The 18,104-nt window shown below is 31.5% G+C and overlaps 2 protein-coding genes across 2 annotated transcripts in view; both read right to left on the reverse strand.

Moving 5' to 3' along the window:
- The window catches only part of LOC106717210 (laminin subunit alpha), a 28,970-nt gene extending 24,481 nt beyond the window's left edge, over nucleotides 1–4,489 (reverse strand). Inside the window, exons 1-2 of the mRNA XM_014510944.2 lie at nucleotides 4,253–4,489; nucleotides 1,630–1,776 (exon numbers count right to left, since the gene is read on the reverse strand). Coding sequence (XP_014366430.2) covers nucleotides 1,630–1,776; nucleotides 4,253–4,447 — 342 coding nt within the window. The 5' untranslated portion in view covers nucleotides 4,448–4,489. The remainder of the gene's footprint in view (nucleotides 1–1,629; nucleotides 1,777–4,252) is intronic.
- Nucleotides 4,490–5,214: 725 nt separating this feature from the next.
- LOC106716995 (transmembrane channel-like protein) lies at nucleotides 5,215–11,467 on the reverse strand. The gene is made up of 13 exons (XM_045686027.1): nucleotides 11,383–11,467; nucleotides 10,880–11,051; nucleotides 10,528–10,666; nucleotides 10,317–10,421; nucleotides 9,849–10,037; nucleotides 9,474–9,706; nucleotides 9,063–9,254; nucleotides 8,684–8,932; nucleotides 8,409–8,598; nucleotides 7,203–7,292; nucleotides 6,523–7,119; nucleotides 6,040–6,247; nucleotides 5,215–5,930 (listed from the first exon to the last, which is right to left on the reverse strand). The coding sequence occupies exons 1-13, from the start codon at nucleotides 11,465–11,467 to the stop codon at nucleotides 5,215–5,217; spliced, it is 3,165 nt and encodes a 1,054-aa protein (XP_045541983.1).
- Nucleotides 11,468–18,104: the final 6,637 nt, after the last annotated feature.

An 18,104-nucleotide genomic window follows, 5' to 3' on the forward strand; every position in this document is an offset into this window, starting at 1 on the left:
TCCTGTATGAATATCGAAACACGCATTAAATGTGTGATGAAACGAACACTGGTTGCGTAAATGTTCACAAAAAATATTAATTTTGTTCGAATTAGAGTTAATTGTTTATTTCATTTTCTGTCTTCATGAACTGGCCTATAAAGCATTTTGTTTACCTTTATGTTTTGAAAATAAAAAACAACATGAACACATCACTTTGATGTGGCATGATCGTATCAGATGATATGTTAAGTTAAAAGCAAAGCAATGTCCAATAATTGTCCATTATTGGTTTTTAAATTTACCCGGATTTAAAATAATCAAATCAAAAATAGATATACTGCGCTAGTTTTCGCTGTGACCACAATGCATCAATTGGAAAACTTATCTCAGCATTCGCTAAGCTAAGCTAAGTATTTGTTTATATACGTACCCACTCCAGATGGAATACTTGAACAGTAATTGATAAACAAATAAAATCATCGTATTCACAACTTCCAAAATTAAAAACAAACTTATATTTTCTAATACAAAGTTACACAAAAAAATACTCGTAAGAAAATTAAGTTCTTGTACATTAAAAAGTAAAGTTAAAGATTTTCAAATTGACATACAGAGCTTTTTTTATATTATATATTTATAAGTATAATTGTATCAACGCTTAGCACATAGAAGTTAGACTTAGATAATACTGTAGTGATTAAATCTGGTCTATTATTACTTTAATGTCTCTAACAGCTTAATGTGAGGTAACGTTGGGTTCAACGCACCAACAGTATCGTATAATGGCACTATTTCGGGATCTGGGATATGCTGCGACCAGCGTAGACGGAAACATGTCGACAAAATCACTCGCTTTAGCAACAATAGTTCCTACATTTTGGAGTATAGTTATTATCCTTGATGGAATAGAATTGTTTCGGAATTAATTACTTATTTCAATTTGTAGTGAACTTGTACAAGTCGATCGATATAATTATGTGTTACTGTTCTTTTAAAATACAACATAAATAAGTTCAAAAAATAAGTTATTCGTTAACCTTTTATATTTTATATATACTAGTGATTGCTTAAAGATTTATTAGCATGAATAAACTGTTAGTAGAAAAGGTCTCTACCACTGATGTTTTGATGTTAACAAAAAGAAGCCGACAAGTATCAGAGTGATAAACGTTAATTGAAAAGTACGTTACAACATTACCAATAGATGTCATTAAAACATGAATGATAAAGAATCTTTAATACTGTTTCTTTTTAAAGCTAACTAGCCGCGATTCCGTCCGCGCGGAATTAAAAAAAAACGCAATAAGTAGCCAAATTTCATCAAGATCCGTTAAGCGGTTCTTGAGATACCTTTAAACAAACATCCATTCATCCATCTAAACATTCGCATTTATAATATTAGTAAGAAGTAAGATAAAACCATCAGATTATACGAAACAAAACTTGACGACCTACCTTTTTTTTGGTTATCCATAGTTATGTTGTTCAAGCGTCTAGTCTTCCATGTAACGATATTTTATTTCAATGTTTTTTTTTTAATGTATATTGTACAATGTACAAATATCTATAGTAATATGTAAGTAATACCAACCATAAATATATGTAAGTGTTAGAATTAGCGAAGCTATGCAGCAACTAGGAACTTACTTGACCGAGGTCAATAGTCAAGTTGACTTCGTTGTACTTCATTCCTCTCGACAGGGGCGGACTCTGCCACCAGGTCTCCATGCTGTCGACTGCGTACTCCGGTGGATGTTTCTTTGCTTCATTGTTGGCATCACAAATGTCGCAAACCTGATTATAAAAATAGAATTAATAATGGATGAATATTTATATCAGAATTTAAGAAAATACAAGCATCGATGTTTTTTCTTGACAAGAGAGTAATCTTTTTTGAGAGTAGGTAAGTAGGCTTTTGTTATGTATGTATGTCCATAACATTGTGATCTCCACTGGGTTACCCGTTTTGATCTCTTTTTAAGACGAAGGAATCAGACAGATATGCTTATAGATTTTTTTTATTAATAACCATTTAAGGTTCATAATTAATTTCAACGACGGCGCTTTTTGACAACTTGCCTGGTTAATACATTAATCTTAATTACAAAATCTTTGGCTGAATAAGTGGAGACACTGATAACAATATTTCGGTTCATCTTATCTTTTGTCTTTCCACTTTCTTAACAAGAAAGGGATCTTTTCAAAACACCCAATAAATCCCTTCATTCACAAACTCGTTCTTTTTCGGTACACGCGAATAGCATGTGCCTACAAAAAGACCATACAAATTTGGACGGCATTGTGTGAGATTGGAGCGAAACAAAAGATCGGTATAGGTTTGGATGCGCAAGCGCATTTGGCCACCAGATGTCCGCAAAAATACCAATAGTCGAGCCGATGAAGAACGACGTTCTCCGAAATGTCACGAAGTAACCTAATAGGTTGTGTCTAGTCACAACTTTTTTATTATTTATGGTTAATTGGGTTGGTGTTAGTTGCTTGTTGTTATCCGTTATGGTATTTTAAGACGGACTTTATTTCGATTTTAATTATTTAGTTAAGAAAACATAGAAAGGGACGGCACTTTTATAATTTTTAAAGTTTCAATACACTGGTATCGAACTTATCTTGGAAATAAAAAATAAGCTTATAAGTATAATAATTACTGCAGTTAATTCATATTAGTAAATTTTCTAACACTGCTCACCTATTGGTGGTAATGATTATATTGACTTGTCATTTTTAGATTTAAACTTTAAAGTGTAATGGCATTTACAAATGTTCTCTTAACCTATGACCTCACTATCACCGGATAACGATGAATGAACTTTTGTCGTGAAGTTTGTGAGATATATTACATACCACTTTGTTACTAATTAGACTAACTAAAATGTACCTACATTTGTACCGCTGGCGTCCCTTTACAAATTATGAAAGAATATTTAATACTAATAATGCGAAAGGAAAGTGAAACTTTATCAATGAATAGTTGGAGATTATTGTTTTGATGGTTATGAATACTAGTATCGTTTCTTAGAAAAAACAAAATTTCTATGTTGTTCACTTTCCTGTTTGACATTGGCTATTTGAGACTCTTTAAATGACTTTCTTATTTTTATTGTAAAATTAAATAGTTATCACAATAGACAAGACATTTATAAAGCTATATGTTTTGTGTACAAGCAGGATTGGTATTAAAATAAAAAAGGTTACTGGCTGCACCGGTTCTATTATAAAATATTGTATCTGATGACATAATTCAGTTTTGTCTAAATTTTATTTCATTTCGGTATGCTAATGAAGTTTCCTCAATGAATAGTTCAATATTCTATGCTATTTAACAAAACGCTGATCCCATCGAAATGTATGTAAATAATTCATACGTAAATTTTTTTATATACTCATTGTACCGAGTAGAATTTGAACAGTTGAGGCGCCTATAGGTACAGACTTTTTTGGCGCCCGACGAAATATAAACTTTCTTGCTCTTCTTAGAATTTCAATATTAAGTTCGGCAATTAGGAGTCCCTAAGGAATACATTCCAGGCAGGGGCCTTTATTTCTTTTGGGATAATCAGCCACTACACTATCATGACTTTGATTTTACTCTAGGTAATATATGTCACTCAAATGACACCTCAAATTTTAAGGTAAGACATACATAAGAACTGGGAAAAGTCACCTTTAGTCTGTTATTTCTTCTTATAAGAATTAACTAGAAATAATAATAGGGTTGTTTAATAATAGTAGTCACATTTTAAAAAGTTCTGAATAAACTGTTTAGTAGGTTTAGGTTTCGTAATGTAGAGGCGATGTGACTGTTTTCATTATCAGTGGTATGGTTGGCTAACAGGACGCGTCGCTTTTGAGATAACAGTGTTATCACAAGTTCCCGTTTAGGCTGCTATTGGCTACTCTCGCTGGGAAGCTGCGACTAACTTTAACAAATATGAGGAAAGAAGTCAATACTTTCTGAGTTGTCGTCATTCTCTAATACGAGTAAAAATTACGTAACACATGAAATTAGCATTCGATTATCTTTTGCAATTGTAACATTTGCAACGCTCGTATTAATCTGGCACAAATAAAGTAAAAATATATAAATATATGCAACTTAATGTAAGTATGCAAGATTCAAATAAAAAAAAACTTATTTGTTTGCTTAAGTCGCGGTGGTGCGCCATATCGGGACATAAAAGGTAAACAATAATATTATTAACTGTCACAAAATTCTTAGAAGGTGAATGTGCAATAAAGAAAAAAAAAATACCTGTCCTTGTATCACATGTTCGTCGTGGTCGGCGTTGGCGCCGGCAAGTTTACAGTAGAGCTCCGAACCTTCATCGCCGCACGTCGCCGTTGCGGTAATTTTCTTTCCGAGTGCTAAGTTAAAATACGGGGGTGTCAATATTTCTGCGCGCGCGACGCTTATATATAAAAGTAGGAGCGCGACAGAACGCTCCATGTTGCGCGCACGCCGGCCAGCCACCGAGTGAAGCTTCACTCGCCGATACTACGCCTCAGGGTTCGGGAAGGGTAGCGTACGTTATTTTTTTTTTATTTTACTAATTCAGAGAAGAGATAGGTTATGCGCAGACCTGTTTGTCCATATGATCGATTCTGGTACGAATGCAACCAATTCATAACTTATTATTATCTGTGAAAGCTTGATTTTACATTTTTTTTAGGAAATTTCCTCAGTAGAATCCAATATAATTGGTTGTATACTTACACAAAACGTCGCAAATATATCATGCAATATGCAAATAGACTTGCATTAAAATCGTGTAAATATATCATTTAAAAATACTCGTACATAGTTCGACGAACAATACAAATAGTTTTTACTAATTCTTGATGATAATGATGGCTTGATATCAGATTAGAATAGTAGTAATAGTAAAAAATTCTTTTATTTACGATAAAAAATTTATTAAAGCATAAATAACGTACATTTTAAGTAAAGTACATTTTGCGTGCGCTAATAAGTGACTATTTATTTATTTTTAAATCCTAGAAATGTGGAGAGTTTGAAAACTGTTCAAAAATTTTGTTTTAAACTGGGAACATATTTTTTTAACGGAAATGAAGAAATTTTAAGGTCTTAAACAAAAAAAAATCTTTAACAACCAAAAATTATCAACATGCGAACCTAGGCTTATAGAAATGAGAAGGAATCTACAAACATCGGGCAAAGCAATACTTCGCAAAAGGATTAGTGTTATTTAATAATTATAGTGAGTATTGATATTTGTATCCATCTTCTGTTTTCTTCTCCTTTGGCGTTTTACTATCATTTATACTATCAACACTACTTTGTCTTCGAAGGGATTTTAAGTCTGAACTACTCCTATTTGTTTTAGATAACTCTTGTTTTGGATTTGAATTTGTATGACTTCTATCCTTTTTCTGCTCTCCTACAACTTTGGGATACTGTAATTGTTCTTCGTCACTTTCTGTTGTACTAATAGTTATTACTGGTATAACAGAACTTATAGAATCTGATTGTCTTGAGTATGTGCTCGACTCCGAAGTTTGTTTTGTATCGAAAGATTTTTTTCTACCGTCATTTTTAGTGTTAGATTCTTTAATAATAGTTTTGGATGGTAGTGATGTCAACTCCTCTTCTATAATTTTGTCTTCTTTTAATTTTTCCAGAACAGCTTTCTTTTCTGTACGTTCACATAGTTTATCAATTTTAACTTTAAGACAACCTTGTTCACTTTTATATTTCGTAATATCGCTGTCGTTTGATTTGAATTCCACGTTGGACTTTTTCTTATGGTCTGATATTTTTGGAACTGATATGTCTTTGGTTTTTAATATTTCTTTGGGTAAAGTTTCGTAGAGTTCATTATCGCCATCTACAGCATATGAAGATGGCGACGTAATTTCTACTTCAGGCTTTTTATCTAGTGCGAGCCCAACAATTTTTGCGAATATACCACCTGGTAATAAAAAAATATATAAATACAACCTTCAATAGTAGGAATATTAAGTGCTGGGCAATAGTTAAATATATGGACTTAAATTAGATATTATACATATTAACTTTACGTTTTAAATTCTTCGAATCTTCTTTAGTTTCGTCTGATGTTTTTCTATCATCCGAGTCAATTGATTTAGAGAGCGGGAGAGCTGGCAACGCTTTTTTCCAACGAGTAAAGGGTGTGTTTTCAACAGCAGATGATCCTGTACGTCTTCTTGTGTCTGCTAATTGAAACATTTTCCTTCTTTCTTCTGTTCTTTCACGGCGTAATTGAATCTAAAAATTAATTATTTTAATTAAAGTATTAAACTAATAATATTTTATATTAATTTAAATCTAAATTAAATTTATTTTAATTTTAATTATCATACTTATCTAATTTTATTTTATATCAATTTAAATTTAAATTAAATTTTTTGATTCCACAGTCAAATTATTTTATATAATTTTGTGGGACATAGTTCTATTTTAGGTTATTATTGTATTGTAAATAAATAAATAATAATAATAACAAAACAGAATTGAAAACAGATTTTGATAATTAATCTTACCTTTAAATCATTATTAGCCTCTCGTAACGAATTAGTAAGTGATGTAAGGTAATATATAATGAGTATTAGAAGAACAAGTAATGGAATTACTATTGCGGGTGAGGCAATGTATTGTAGTGCAAAATTTAAACTTTTTGGGAGTAATTTGTAAATATTGTTTGTTAAAATATGGTATATTTTTTTATATTCCGAGAAAGGCCCACAATGCCAAGAAGGCTTTACCCATACGATCGTATAACCAACGGGTAAAACACATAGGAATAGCATTGTTAGTAATAACGCCAAATAAAAGTTGTTACTTTTAGATACCCTAAAGACAACTGCATGTGGAACGTTACAAGTCATAACAGTCCAAGATCTTAAATACATTAAAGTCATTAGTTTAAAAACATTTAAAATTACAAGACCAGGAGAAAAAAACATTCCCATCCAAACCATTCCTTGATTATTAATCAAATGTAGTATATTTTCGGCTATTTTAAAATCACCATATTCAGGAAATTTCTTTTCTAAATCCCAGCACCAAAATTGGTTCATGTATCGGACAAATAAAGCTCGGAAGAAATCCAAAAATAATGTTCCGAGTAAACCGACCACCTGAAAACAATGAGTCAAATTGTGTTACGATGTATTTTAACTAGCTTGTTATTACTTTGTACACGTAATATAAATTATATTACCAAATCCATAACAGTTAGTTTTACTAATTCCTGTCCAAACATTGTTTCCCAGCACAGCTTTAGTAATTTCTTTTTGGTTTCTTTTGTTAAGTTATACATCTTTCTATTATTTTCGTAATATACTTTATCAATAACAGTTAAATTGAATTGGTTCTTTGTTCCATGTTTTAGAGTGTGTTTATACTCGCATTGATTAACGTAACATTTGATATCAGATATAGTACAATTGGACATAAAAAACACTTTTGTTATATTTTTGCCATTACAATTAAACGAACAATTGAATGAAATGTTTTTACAGCTATTTAAATAACTAATCATTGTTGTTGATGTTGTTGTAAAATCCGAAATCGTCCTATTTTGATTTTCTTTCCATTCACTTTCATCAGTTGTAGTTGTAGTGTCAATGTTATTTGTGTAGTTATCTGAACTTTCATTATTTTCGTCAACATAAATCGGATAATTTGTTTTCCCAGTAGTTTCCGTTTCTCCGTTAAAACTTAAATTTGTGTCATCATATACTTTTGTTGTGACTGTAGGTATCACTGAAGGAAAAGCATTGATTTCAGTACTTTCTATTATAACATCAGTTGTTAGTTCTGCTCCTCGATGTAAGTCACTGTCATTTCCTTGCTTTTCTGTACTCCAATCAAAATAAGTACTTTCTGTTGTTTCCGACATTATTACATTGACAAAATTTGAATCAGTGAACGTCGTTGTCTCTTCTTTTTCTCCATAATCAATATTTGAGGAAACAAGATCATTGTTTAAATGTGTATCTAAGTAATCGTCTTTGTATTCGCTCGTAATTATTCCATCACTGCTTGTTGACGAACTAGAATCAGTACTTATATCCAAAGGCGTGGTTTCATAATTTTCAAAATTATCAGTTGTACTTTCATAAAATTGTATAGAATCGTTAGTTAATAAACTTATGTTTCTTAATCTGTCAAGTTCTTCCATAAGAAGTAAAATACTATTATCTATAAGTCCTTTGTCATTCATAATGTTATTTTCATTATCCTCATATATCTTTAAATTTTCTGGCTCAATTGTCTTTGTTTCTTTTAACAACTTTTGGGAGTTTAAGTTTTTAATATTTGTTGTTGGTTTTGTTACTTCAGTTGAAGAAAATTCAACTATAGTACTTTCTTTCGGAACAAATTCTGATGACGATAGTAAATGACATGGCAAACATGGTATGATAATTTCATGGCATGTACCTGAGATGCCATTTATGGATGCTATATTTATATCAATAGCACTGTCTGCCATGACAGACGTATTCAAATTAAAACTTGGTTGTAACGAATCTAATTCTGCGCTCATACCTTGAATTTTGCTAAAAAGAGCAAAAATTAGGGAGTAAAGATTGAGCAAATTTAACAACATAATTCTGAAAAAAAAAAGTGTTTGTATTAATCTCCCATTCTGTAGAAACTACAGTTAAATTGTATTAATTATTTCGTTAAGAGGTTTACCTTGCTAATTGTAATCTTAATTGTTTTCGAGGGTGATTGTGTTCCAACAATCCCAATAAATCAAAGAACACTGGAAAGGTTAGAGAGATTGCAGTTACTACAAGAGTTGTCTCATTTTCTCTCAACCAACTTCGGGGCTTAGAATTATCATCTGATCGTGTTACGACTGTTACAACAACGTATGCTGATAGGCCAAGAAGTATGATAACGCAAATAATAACAAGCGCCCGTAACGAAATAATACGCCAACTGCAAAAAACACACAGGAACTTAATTTATTTATACCGTCAATTTGAGAAGATTACATAGTTGTAAAAAACATAATCATAATAAACATAATTTTTTGACAAGAGTTGAATTATTAACTGAAGTTACTTACTTTCTTGGATCTTTCTTTTTCTCAGCTTCCTCCAACAATGCCTCTTTAAAACCAAGAATAACAGATGCAATTCTATTATGAGCTGTTTCTGCGTTGCCTATCATAAAATCCCATCCGGTGAATAATTTCCAAGAGAATATACATTCATCTTCTTTTTCTGATAGTTTTGACATTCTTGAATTTTCCGCCATTCTGGAAATAAGGAACAGAATTAAGTGTTTCTTTGAAGCTTCCCTAAAAGTGAAGTTATTAAATGACATATTTTTATAACGAATTAAAAAAGTCCTTGGAGTATCTGATTTGCATAAATACTATATAAAATACACCAAAAATATTTTATGTAACAGAATGCAACGATCGTTAGGCCCATCGTTGTGCACATTGTATTCATAAAAGATATATTTAACTCACTTCCTCAATATAGCGACGAAGCTATAAATGTATACAACCAAACCAGTAAGGAAATAGGCTAGAGGCATTCTATACTCTGGTCTTTCTATATTACTGTAATAGCCGTAAAAAATAGGGGAATATTTCAGGACCCCATCAAATTCCCACATTGTAAGTAGGTTTGTCGAGTTGCGACGTTCTTCTTCCATAATAATCTTCCTCTCACCATCTTGCAAAGGATTTGCTGTGAGATACTGCAAATTTGAAATATTAATAATTAGAATTTTATGGTTTTGCTCAAGTTTATACAAAAGATACAAAATAATGTATTTTAAAGATGTAAAGACTTCCTATCGTCAACTCTAAAAGTTAAAAATGTATTAGATATTTACATACCTCTGGTGTGATCACGAACACAAGCAAAATAAATCCGATAACGAGGTTCACCCAAAAGAGCCATCGTAAGAAAGTGAAATAGGATGCCACAACTGATCCGAAATGTGATTCGATTTCCTTGATGCGTAGTTCCCAAGGTATGAGCAAGTTGGACGTATTGGCCGCCTCTCGTTTCAGTTGCTGCCATTTCTATGCATATAAAATTACATCACTATAAAGGCCGCTTTGTAATTCATTTTTTAAAATCAATCCTTTAGATTTAATATACGCTATTCGTATTGTATAGCTATATTAACTTTTCTTTTTTGTTTGTAACTCTCATTGTTAGGGCGATTATAATTAAAAAAACTTTAAATAAGTGCATAATTCTCATTGTAAGGTTTTGTTAAGAAATAAAGGTATAATATTAAGAGATAAAAGTTGAGGTCGCTTTAAAGCTACAAATTAGTTTAAAAAAAAAGGTTTTACCGTTGCTATCAATATGTTGAAACGAGCGTAGATGTCACGCGTGCTCTTTGATTGTGCAAGTCTCTCCTGTAATTGACCCTCATGCCGTTTTATATATCCTTTTGCCTGACCAATGAGAGAATTTTTTTTAAATAAATTCTTTCTTCGATATTTATTTGAGTGTAATATGTTCTACAAAGGTAAGCCGGTGGCAGAAATTAAAGCCAGTTACCTGATGGACAATCTTCAATTTGCGTCGCATTCCCAAAGGTTGCTGCTTCACAGAGCCGAGCACTTCCTTGTGTAGATGAATGTTTTCGAAAATCTGCTCTTGTGTCACCAGTGGCACTTCGTCAATTGAAATCGCTGTACTGATGACAAAAATAATTTACCTAAGTTAGGAAAACAATCTCACAACAATCAAACATAACTATGGCACCGTGCATCAGGTTGAGATATACGAGTGTTCATATTTTATAAATCTATCATATTGTGCTTCATTTTTCAACTCCGATAGTCTACCAAAAGCAAAGATTTCTACGTAGCTATGTGATGAACATTTAGTTGCCCAGTATTGTACTCACTCGCCGGAACTGGTAGTAAAAATCGATGAACGTCTTCGAGATCGAGTTTCATCTGGTAAAAAGGGAGATGATGGTCTCCTGCTGCGACCCTTACGGGACCGACGAACGCTTGCACGTCGTTGACGTAATACCGCGCTTAAGCTCGCCGAATAATCCTCGTCTTCCGATACTTCTATTAGTGAAGAAATTGTGTCAAATTTAATAAGGAATAAACGAGACATTTGGCATTATCGCACTAAATAAATAAAATCAGAAATCCGCGGAATCCCTTTGCAGTGTTGTGTTTAAAATGTTGAAAAAATATATTTACAACATATTTTAGGATTTTTTTCATATTTCCACAACGAATGTATTAAAATTTTGAGTGATTTAAAATCTTATAACTTTCACAATGCACAAAAAATTTACCACTAAAGTTTTTATAAATATAAATTGCAGTTAAAAAAAACGAAAACACTTTATATTACAATAGTTAATTGTGATGAATGAAATTAAATACTCACCTCCGGCCGTCGGTGAAAACTTGACTTCATTGCTAATCGGTGTCTCAGATGGAATGTGGAATAAGTTGACTCCAGATGAAGTCATACTGCCAGGGTCAGCCCACGTCACCGAGAGACGATCAACTGACGGCTGCGGTGACGACGGTGGACGATCACATGAACCCTAATGTACGATACATCCTGTTTTTTTGATCTTTTATATTTTTATAGTACAGACAATCGAACATGCAGATATGAAACGGGATGCCTAATGAAAAGTTACACCTATACCTATACAAGGGATAAAATTGTATATAAAAATATGTAAAACTCTTTTATTAAGGCAACTAGGATTAATTTGTGTTCATATTTTCATGCAATATAATACGAGAATGTGGCAATGTCGCGAACATGGCAGGCACTTTATTAATGGTTGGTTTTTATATTTCACTTCTATTAGTCAAAACATGTTACAACAATTACTATGATTTAATGGTTTTGTGTCTGATGTTAATTAATCTTGGTTTTACTAGAAGGGACATTTACAAAGCAACTACATTTTTTACGTAAAAGGCGATAATTATATTAATAGCATAAAATAAAATTAGAAAACTTTTATTTAAACTAATATTTTAAAATTATTTTATCAAATACTTTTTACTCGTGTACCCAATCTCAACACAATTAATTATATTTGTAATAACCCTTGGTTTTAATACACTTTTTCCCTGGTAAAAAACGAGTTAATTCAAAATCTTTATTAATCCAAGACGAAATTGAGTATTTTTTTTATAAAACGATCTATATTGTATTATTGTAGCTGTTGTCTTAGACTTTTTTTTTATTCCACTGACCGGCAGCTTTTTCTCACACGAAAAGTTGTGCACTTAGCGAAGTGGAGGCAGCAGTCGAACTGTCGTTTCCGATAGCGAACTGAACCTGGGCGAGACTTCGCCTACCTACTAATAAATCACACAGTTAATGATTATACAGAGGTAGGTACTTCGATTGATAGATAACGAACGGAATTAAAGTTTCGTGTGAATATTTTCCAACAATTACAAAAAAGTCCCAATCGTTGTTCGAATTTTAAAATCGATTTAAACATTTTATGAAATCACTAGCTGTCGCGCGCGTCTCCGATCGTGCGGTGTTAAAAAATAGAGTTAAACCTATGCCCAATATCAGCGAGATTTGTTTAGCAGTTCTGGAGATCCTTCTAACAAATATCCATCCATACATTCACCCATCTAAACATTGTTATTGATAATAGTAGTAAGATTTTTTGTGACTTCCGTTCGGTTGACTTTAATCGGTAACGAAATTCTGTTACAAAACTATTTGAATTTCAACTCAGGAGATTTTTTGAAAATTTTAACCTCTGAAACCAATGACAAGTGGTTTTTACGAACAGATAAATTTTGAATAGTACTCGTATTATTATCACTTACATGACATTATTATAATATCTATGAACTAGTTTATATCTAGTAACGATTATGAAATCAGTTGGTTTAGAAAAAAGAAACGATAACCCTTTCGAACCTTGGATAAATATGAAGTATAAATTTTGACGTGGTTCATTATAACAGAGCAAAGTAAGTTTGTCTTTTAAAATAATATAAGGTTGTAAATTCATACTTGACTTTAGTTGATACATTACAATAAATGTAAAAATCACTACAAAAATGGGCAGGACAGAATATGTCCTCTATTTTTGTACTTATTAATTAATGATGGTTGATATGCATAATGAATCAAAAGGTCTTCAGAAGACCACACCTTGGTTTGTGCCGTGACCGAGAGCAGTCAGTCTTCCATGGGAGTCAATGAGTGAACGCCAATCGTGGACTCTGATTAACTTTGCTGTCGAGGGCTGCCAATACTAACCTTCACTACGACTTAAGTATACATTCAAGCCAAGTAACGCGTGTATAAAAACATTTTTTAACTCTGTACACTGCATATTGCCTTTAAATACAAGTATTTTATTTTATTTAAATACAAGTATTTAAATTCAATATTAGACAATTCAAAGTTAAATTCAGCGTTCAAAAAATCAAATAACATTATTTCTATGTCAACTTTAACAACAAATAATTAATAAAGTGTTGTAAAAGTAACTTTTAAGTCCAAGAAGACAATTCTAATTCAATTCTGACAATTTCTATTATTCGTCTGATGTTGAAAATTACGCGCAATTATGAACTAATATATCTTGTATACTAATATATGTTGGAAAAGCAGATAGAATAAGACACACAGAAATAAGAAATATAACTAAAGCAAAACACGCTTTGAGTTATGCATTAAAGCAAAAATGGAAGTGGGCGGGACATGTTGCAAGACTAGGTGATCAGAGATGGACTGTTAGAACAACGTTATGGAAGGGACCGAAAGGAAGAAGAGGTATAGGAAGACCTATTACACGATGGGAGGATGAAATAAAGAAAACAGCCGGCACTTCCTGGGCACAGGTGGCGCAGGATAGAGAGAAATGGGCGTCTTTGGAGGAGGCCTTTACCCGAAGAGGGGTTCCTACAGATTAGTTTATTAAAAAAAAAAAAAAAAAAAAAAAAAAAAAAAAAAAAAAAAAAATTAAAAAAAAAAAAAAAAAAATTAAATTAAATTAAGGAATTGTAAAAAATTGCAAATAGAAGTAAGTTACTTTGTACATTTTATTTCATTTTTTAATTTTGTTTTATCTGTATGGAAATAAATGGCTTTATTATTATTATTATTATTATTATTATATCTTGTATAAATAATTAAAAACCAGATCCAAACTTTGAAATATGTAGAAGCCAACGCCAATTTGTTCTTAGACAGATAATATAATACAAAATAACTGCGATTTGTTATAACGCAAAAGATAATTAGTCAATGTTACGTAACTTGCACTAGTTTTAGTTAAAGTAATAGAAAAAAACAGTAGGTGTGAAATAATTAACAAGGGTAATTTGAGAGGCAGCCCTGCTAATTCATTCCATTAACAAGCACACCCTCACAGTCCCAAACCCCATTTGCGTTTATATCAGTCACCATAATTAAGAAGTGATTTTTTTGTGAATGTCGGTCGATATCGAATTCCAAATGTTCATTCAGATTGCTGATATTAGATATTATTGTATACTAAATAAGCATAATATAAACGTTTATTTCTACAGACAGAAAAATTACACAACAAATCAACTACAACTATCTTAGTTTTTTTCCGGAGAATAAGAGGGATGAGGGTCTTTGTGTTTTGTCAATAGGTTTAGCAGAAGATATTCACAGTATGGAAAATAGTAAAATTTTAGAAGCCTACTGCTTGTTTCTTTGTATAAACAAAGACTGGTAGACATTTTTAAAGATTACATAACACTCAATTTACTAATAATAAACATAATAGGAAACGATAAGTAACTGTTTTACCCCTATTAGTGAGTTTTTTTTTTTCAAAAATTATCTGTGGGGAAAGTTGATTATAAGGAAAATCAAATAATTTTTTAACATAATAATAATGAATTTAATTTAATTTCAGGTGCTTTTTTACTTTTTTTGTCAAGTTTATGTCACATGAAACATGATCAAAAGTCCTAGAAAAGCGACAATGTTTTTGGGTCCACCTTAGTAGTTTACTAAACAAGGTGTGGTAATATTTTGTGAAATTTTATCTTTAACTTTTTCAATATTTTTTCCGAGAATTACGTGTAATTCTCTGTTACGACTTTAATTAAGGTTTTCCACGAAAATTAAAAAGCGAACGTTTAAACCTAAATACCGTTAGTATTTTAACGCGTAAGTTAAGTATATTGTGCTTCGATTAATTGACTCAAATTTGCTGTTATTTAGCGAAGCCGCACCGCGCCCCGATTGCCGTCCTAATTACAAATGTTTTGTGGACGTTATTTATGGCAATTTCTTTTGAACTGATTACGAACATGTTCTTAGTATTTCGACCATTGAATTGCTTCGTTGTATATGTACACTTAGGTTTAAAGCGATGCGACGTAATGGCGGACTGAATGCTAGGCAATCGATTCAGTAGACTAATGTTGATTGATAATTAATTAAAAGCAAACCAACAGATCAAATATAAAATGCCCCATACATCAGTCTATGTCTTAACTAAAATACAACGTATCTATCTAATGTGACCATATAAAAAGCTTGCCTGAATGACAGATTTTATAACTCACTCCATTTAAAATCTATTGAATTTAGTTTTGGTTCTGTACAAATATTAAAAAGTTTAAATATATATTACCTGTGGTGTTAGTTCCGACTTTGATTCGACCAACACTCGAGGACGGGGTTCAAGTTTAAGAATACCCTTCTCTCTGCCCTGAGTTGAAGAAGATAAATTAAGATAAATAAATAATGAATACAATAAGCAAGAAAAAGTACGTAAAATGTATTGTGAACGGCATTAGCTTGTTAATTTGTAGTGCAGGTCGTGAAATTTAAGGTCGCAGGTTCGATTTCGCCCCTCGTAAACCTTCGTGAACAATTGTACGAAACAAAACCTAAATAAATGTAAGGTGTTTGTAAACTAGCAATATACTTAAATATTTTTATTAAAATGACATGTCATCAAATTCTATTAATAATGTTTAAATTTAATATAACGAGTAATTTTTATAACTACTTATTATTGTATTCGTGAATACATAAAGTAATAACCTAGTACATTTAAAAATACCTTTATATGTAGTACAAAATTGTGAAAAATATTCAAGTAAAAATAGTTTATATTAGAATCGAATTAAAACATCTAACTTCATTGCTGAAACTGTGCTGTTTCAGATATGTCTTGCAATAAAGACGTTAGAAAGATAGAGTTTTAAGAAAGTGGTCAAATCAGTTGTTACCTTGGCATCCATATTGTCAGGCAAGCGGTCACCGTCAGCCCTAAACGACAACTGATGCTCCACCCGTTCAAAGCGTGTTAACAGGTCAGGTGGTAAAATGCTCTACCAACGATTATCCTAATTGTCAACTGAGCTATGCTTAAAAAACGCAATAACTGTTACTTTATTTAATTGCTTGTTGGCAATGCACCTTGTGCTTATGGCCTAATTAGATTCACTATCTGTTGAATATTATTCCACGCTAACAATTGCCCGCAACTTGGTCCACGTGAAATTAAAAACATCTAGTAATAGATATAGCCTATGTCTTTTTTGGATAGTGTAAATTCTCAACAGTGAAATAATTTTTCAAATCGGTTAAGTTATTTCTGATCCTTTTCTAAACAAACAAATAAATAATCAAATATTTTCTCATTATAATATTAGTATAGATAATTATGATCAGATATAACTTTAAAATTCATTAAATATTGTATGTACGTAACGCATAGTACGTATATGTGTAGTACGTATACTAATATGTGACGATTAAAGGCAGATTGCATCACAAGGTAAATGCGAAAGGTAAAAATACACGTACCTCATTATATTTTAACGAGCATAATGAAACCGTTAAACACATGTGACTAAATAAAACTTTAAATTAAACTAATCGGTAATTACAAAATGTGTTTTTTTGTTAAATTAGAATAAATTTTAAAAAATATTAAGTTTAGGAGTTACAGTATTTCACATCAGAATTGATAGTAATTAACAAGTAAAGCTGAGCAGAGGTGGGCTATTAAAAGGGGTAAGATACCATGGCTCGCATTTCACTGTCATCCATGCCTATGATGACAGTTTTATTATTATCAACTTGTTTAATAGACTGCCATTCTAAGTAAAGACTATAAAATGTGGTGTGATAAAATACAAAGCTTGGTATTAATATTTTTGTGTGATGAATGAAGTGAGGACCACCCTTAACTTATTTGTCGGTGAAATGGAGTAGTCATCAATTATGACCAGTCCTCTTTCTTATTCGACTATACCTATCTATGTTCCCAAAAAGAAAATTGCAACTGTTCTGATTGATAATTTTATGACGACCAGAAACACATCCTTAATAATCCGTATTTAGCTAATTTTTATCTTCTTCCATAAAACTCTATAAAAGTAATAAAATATTGGTGCACAATTTAACATTGAATTTAAAAGTATACAGTTATATATTATTGCTAGTTAAAGGTACATGATTATGTAAATTTTTTATATTTTTTTAAGTTAATGAAAAAGATCTATTAAAAATGGGAACATGATTTAAACAAAGTAGCTATATCGCAGTACATAAGGTTCTTTGACCCCTGTTATCGCAGTGTTAGATGTTCACAGGCGTATTTCGTTACAAAATCCGCTTCCGTAAACGCTTAAAATTAGGCTCCTCGTTATCATCATAATAGTTTTATTTTATAGTCTGTTACAGGCACAGACATATCGCTAAGAATATGAAAGTATATTTTTTTTAGCGAACCAAACAATAGACGATAGACAGGTTACAGCTATATTACTCGTATATTTGAAATATATTTCTGTGTGTTTTCACTATCGAAACTACGTTTTGTCATCCCTCTCATCCTTTTTGGTTGGTTTTCGTACACGCCAATAATTTATTGGATTCGTTTTAGTAATCTGTCAAAAGGCTACATAATGAATTCTGTGTAGTTATGATGTAGCAAATGCCAGATGTCGACCACATGTAACATTTGAAGTAAATAGACCGTTGAGACAAATTTCCTGTAAGATAGTTAATTTTGGTTGGACTATATTATCTAAACAGCAACTAAAATTATGTTTATCAACATATATCTTAGTAGATGCTTCTTAAACCATAATTAACTTTACTGATTT

The sequence above is a fragment of the Papilio machaon genome, chromosome Z, assembly GCF_912999745.1.
Source record: "Papilio machaon chromosome Z, ilPapMach1.1, whole genome shotgun sequence".
Classification (NCBI taxonomy): domain Eukaryota; kingdom Metazoa; phylum Arthropoda; class Insecta; order Lepidoptera; family Papilionidae; genus Papilio; species Papilio machaon.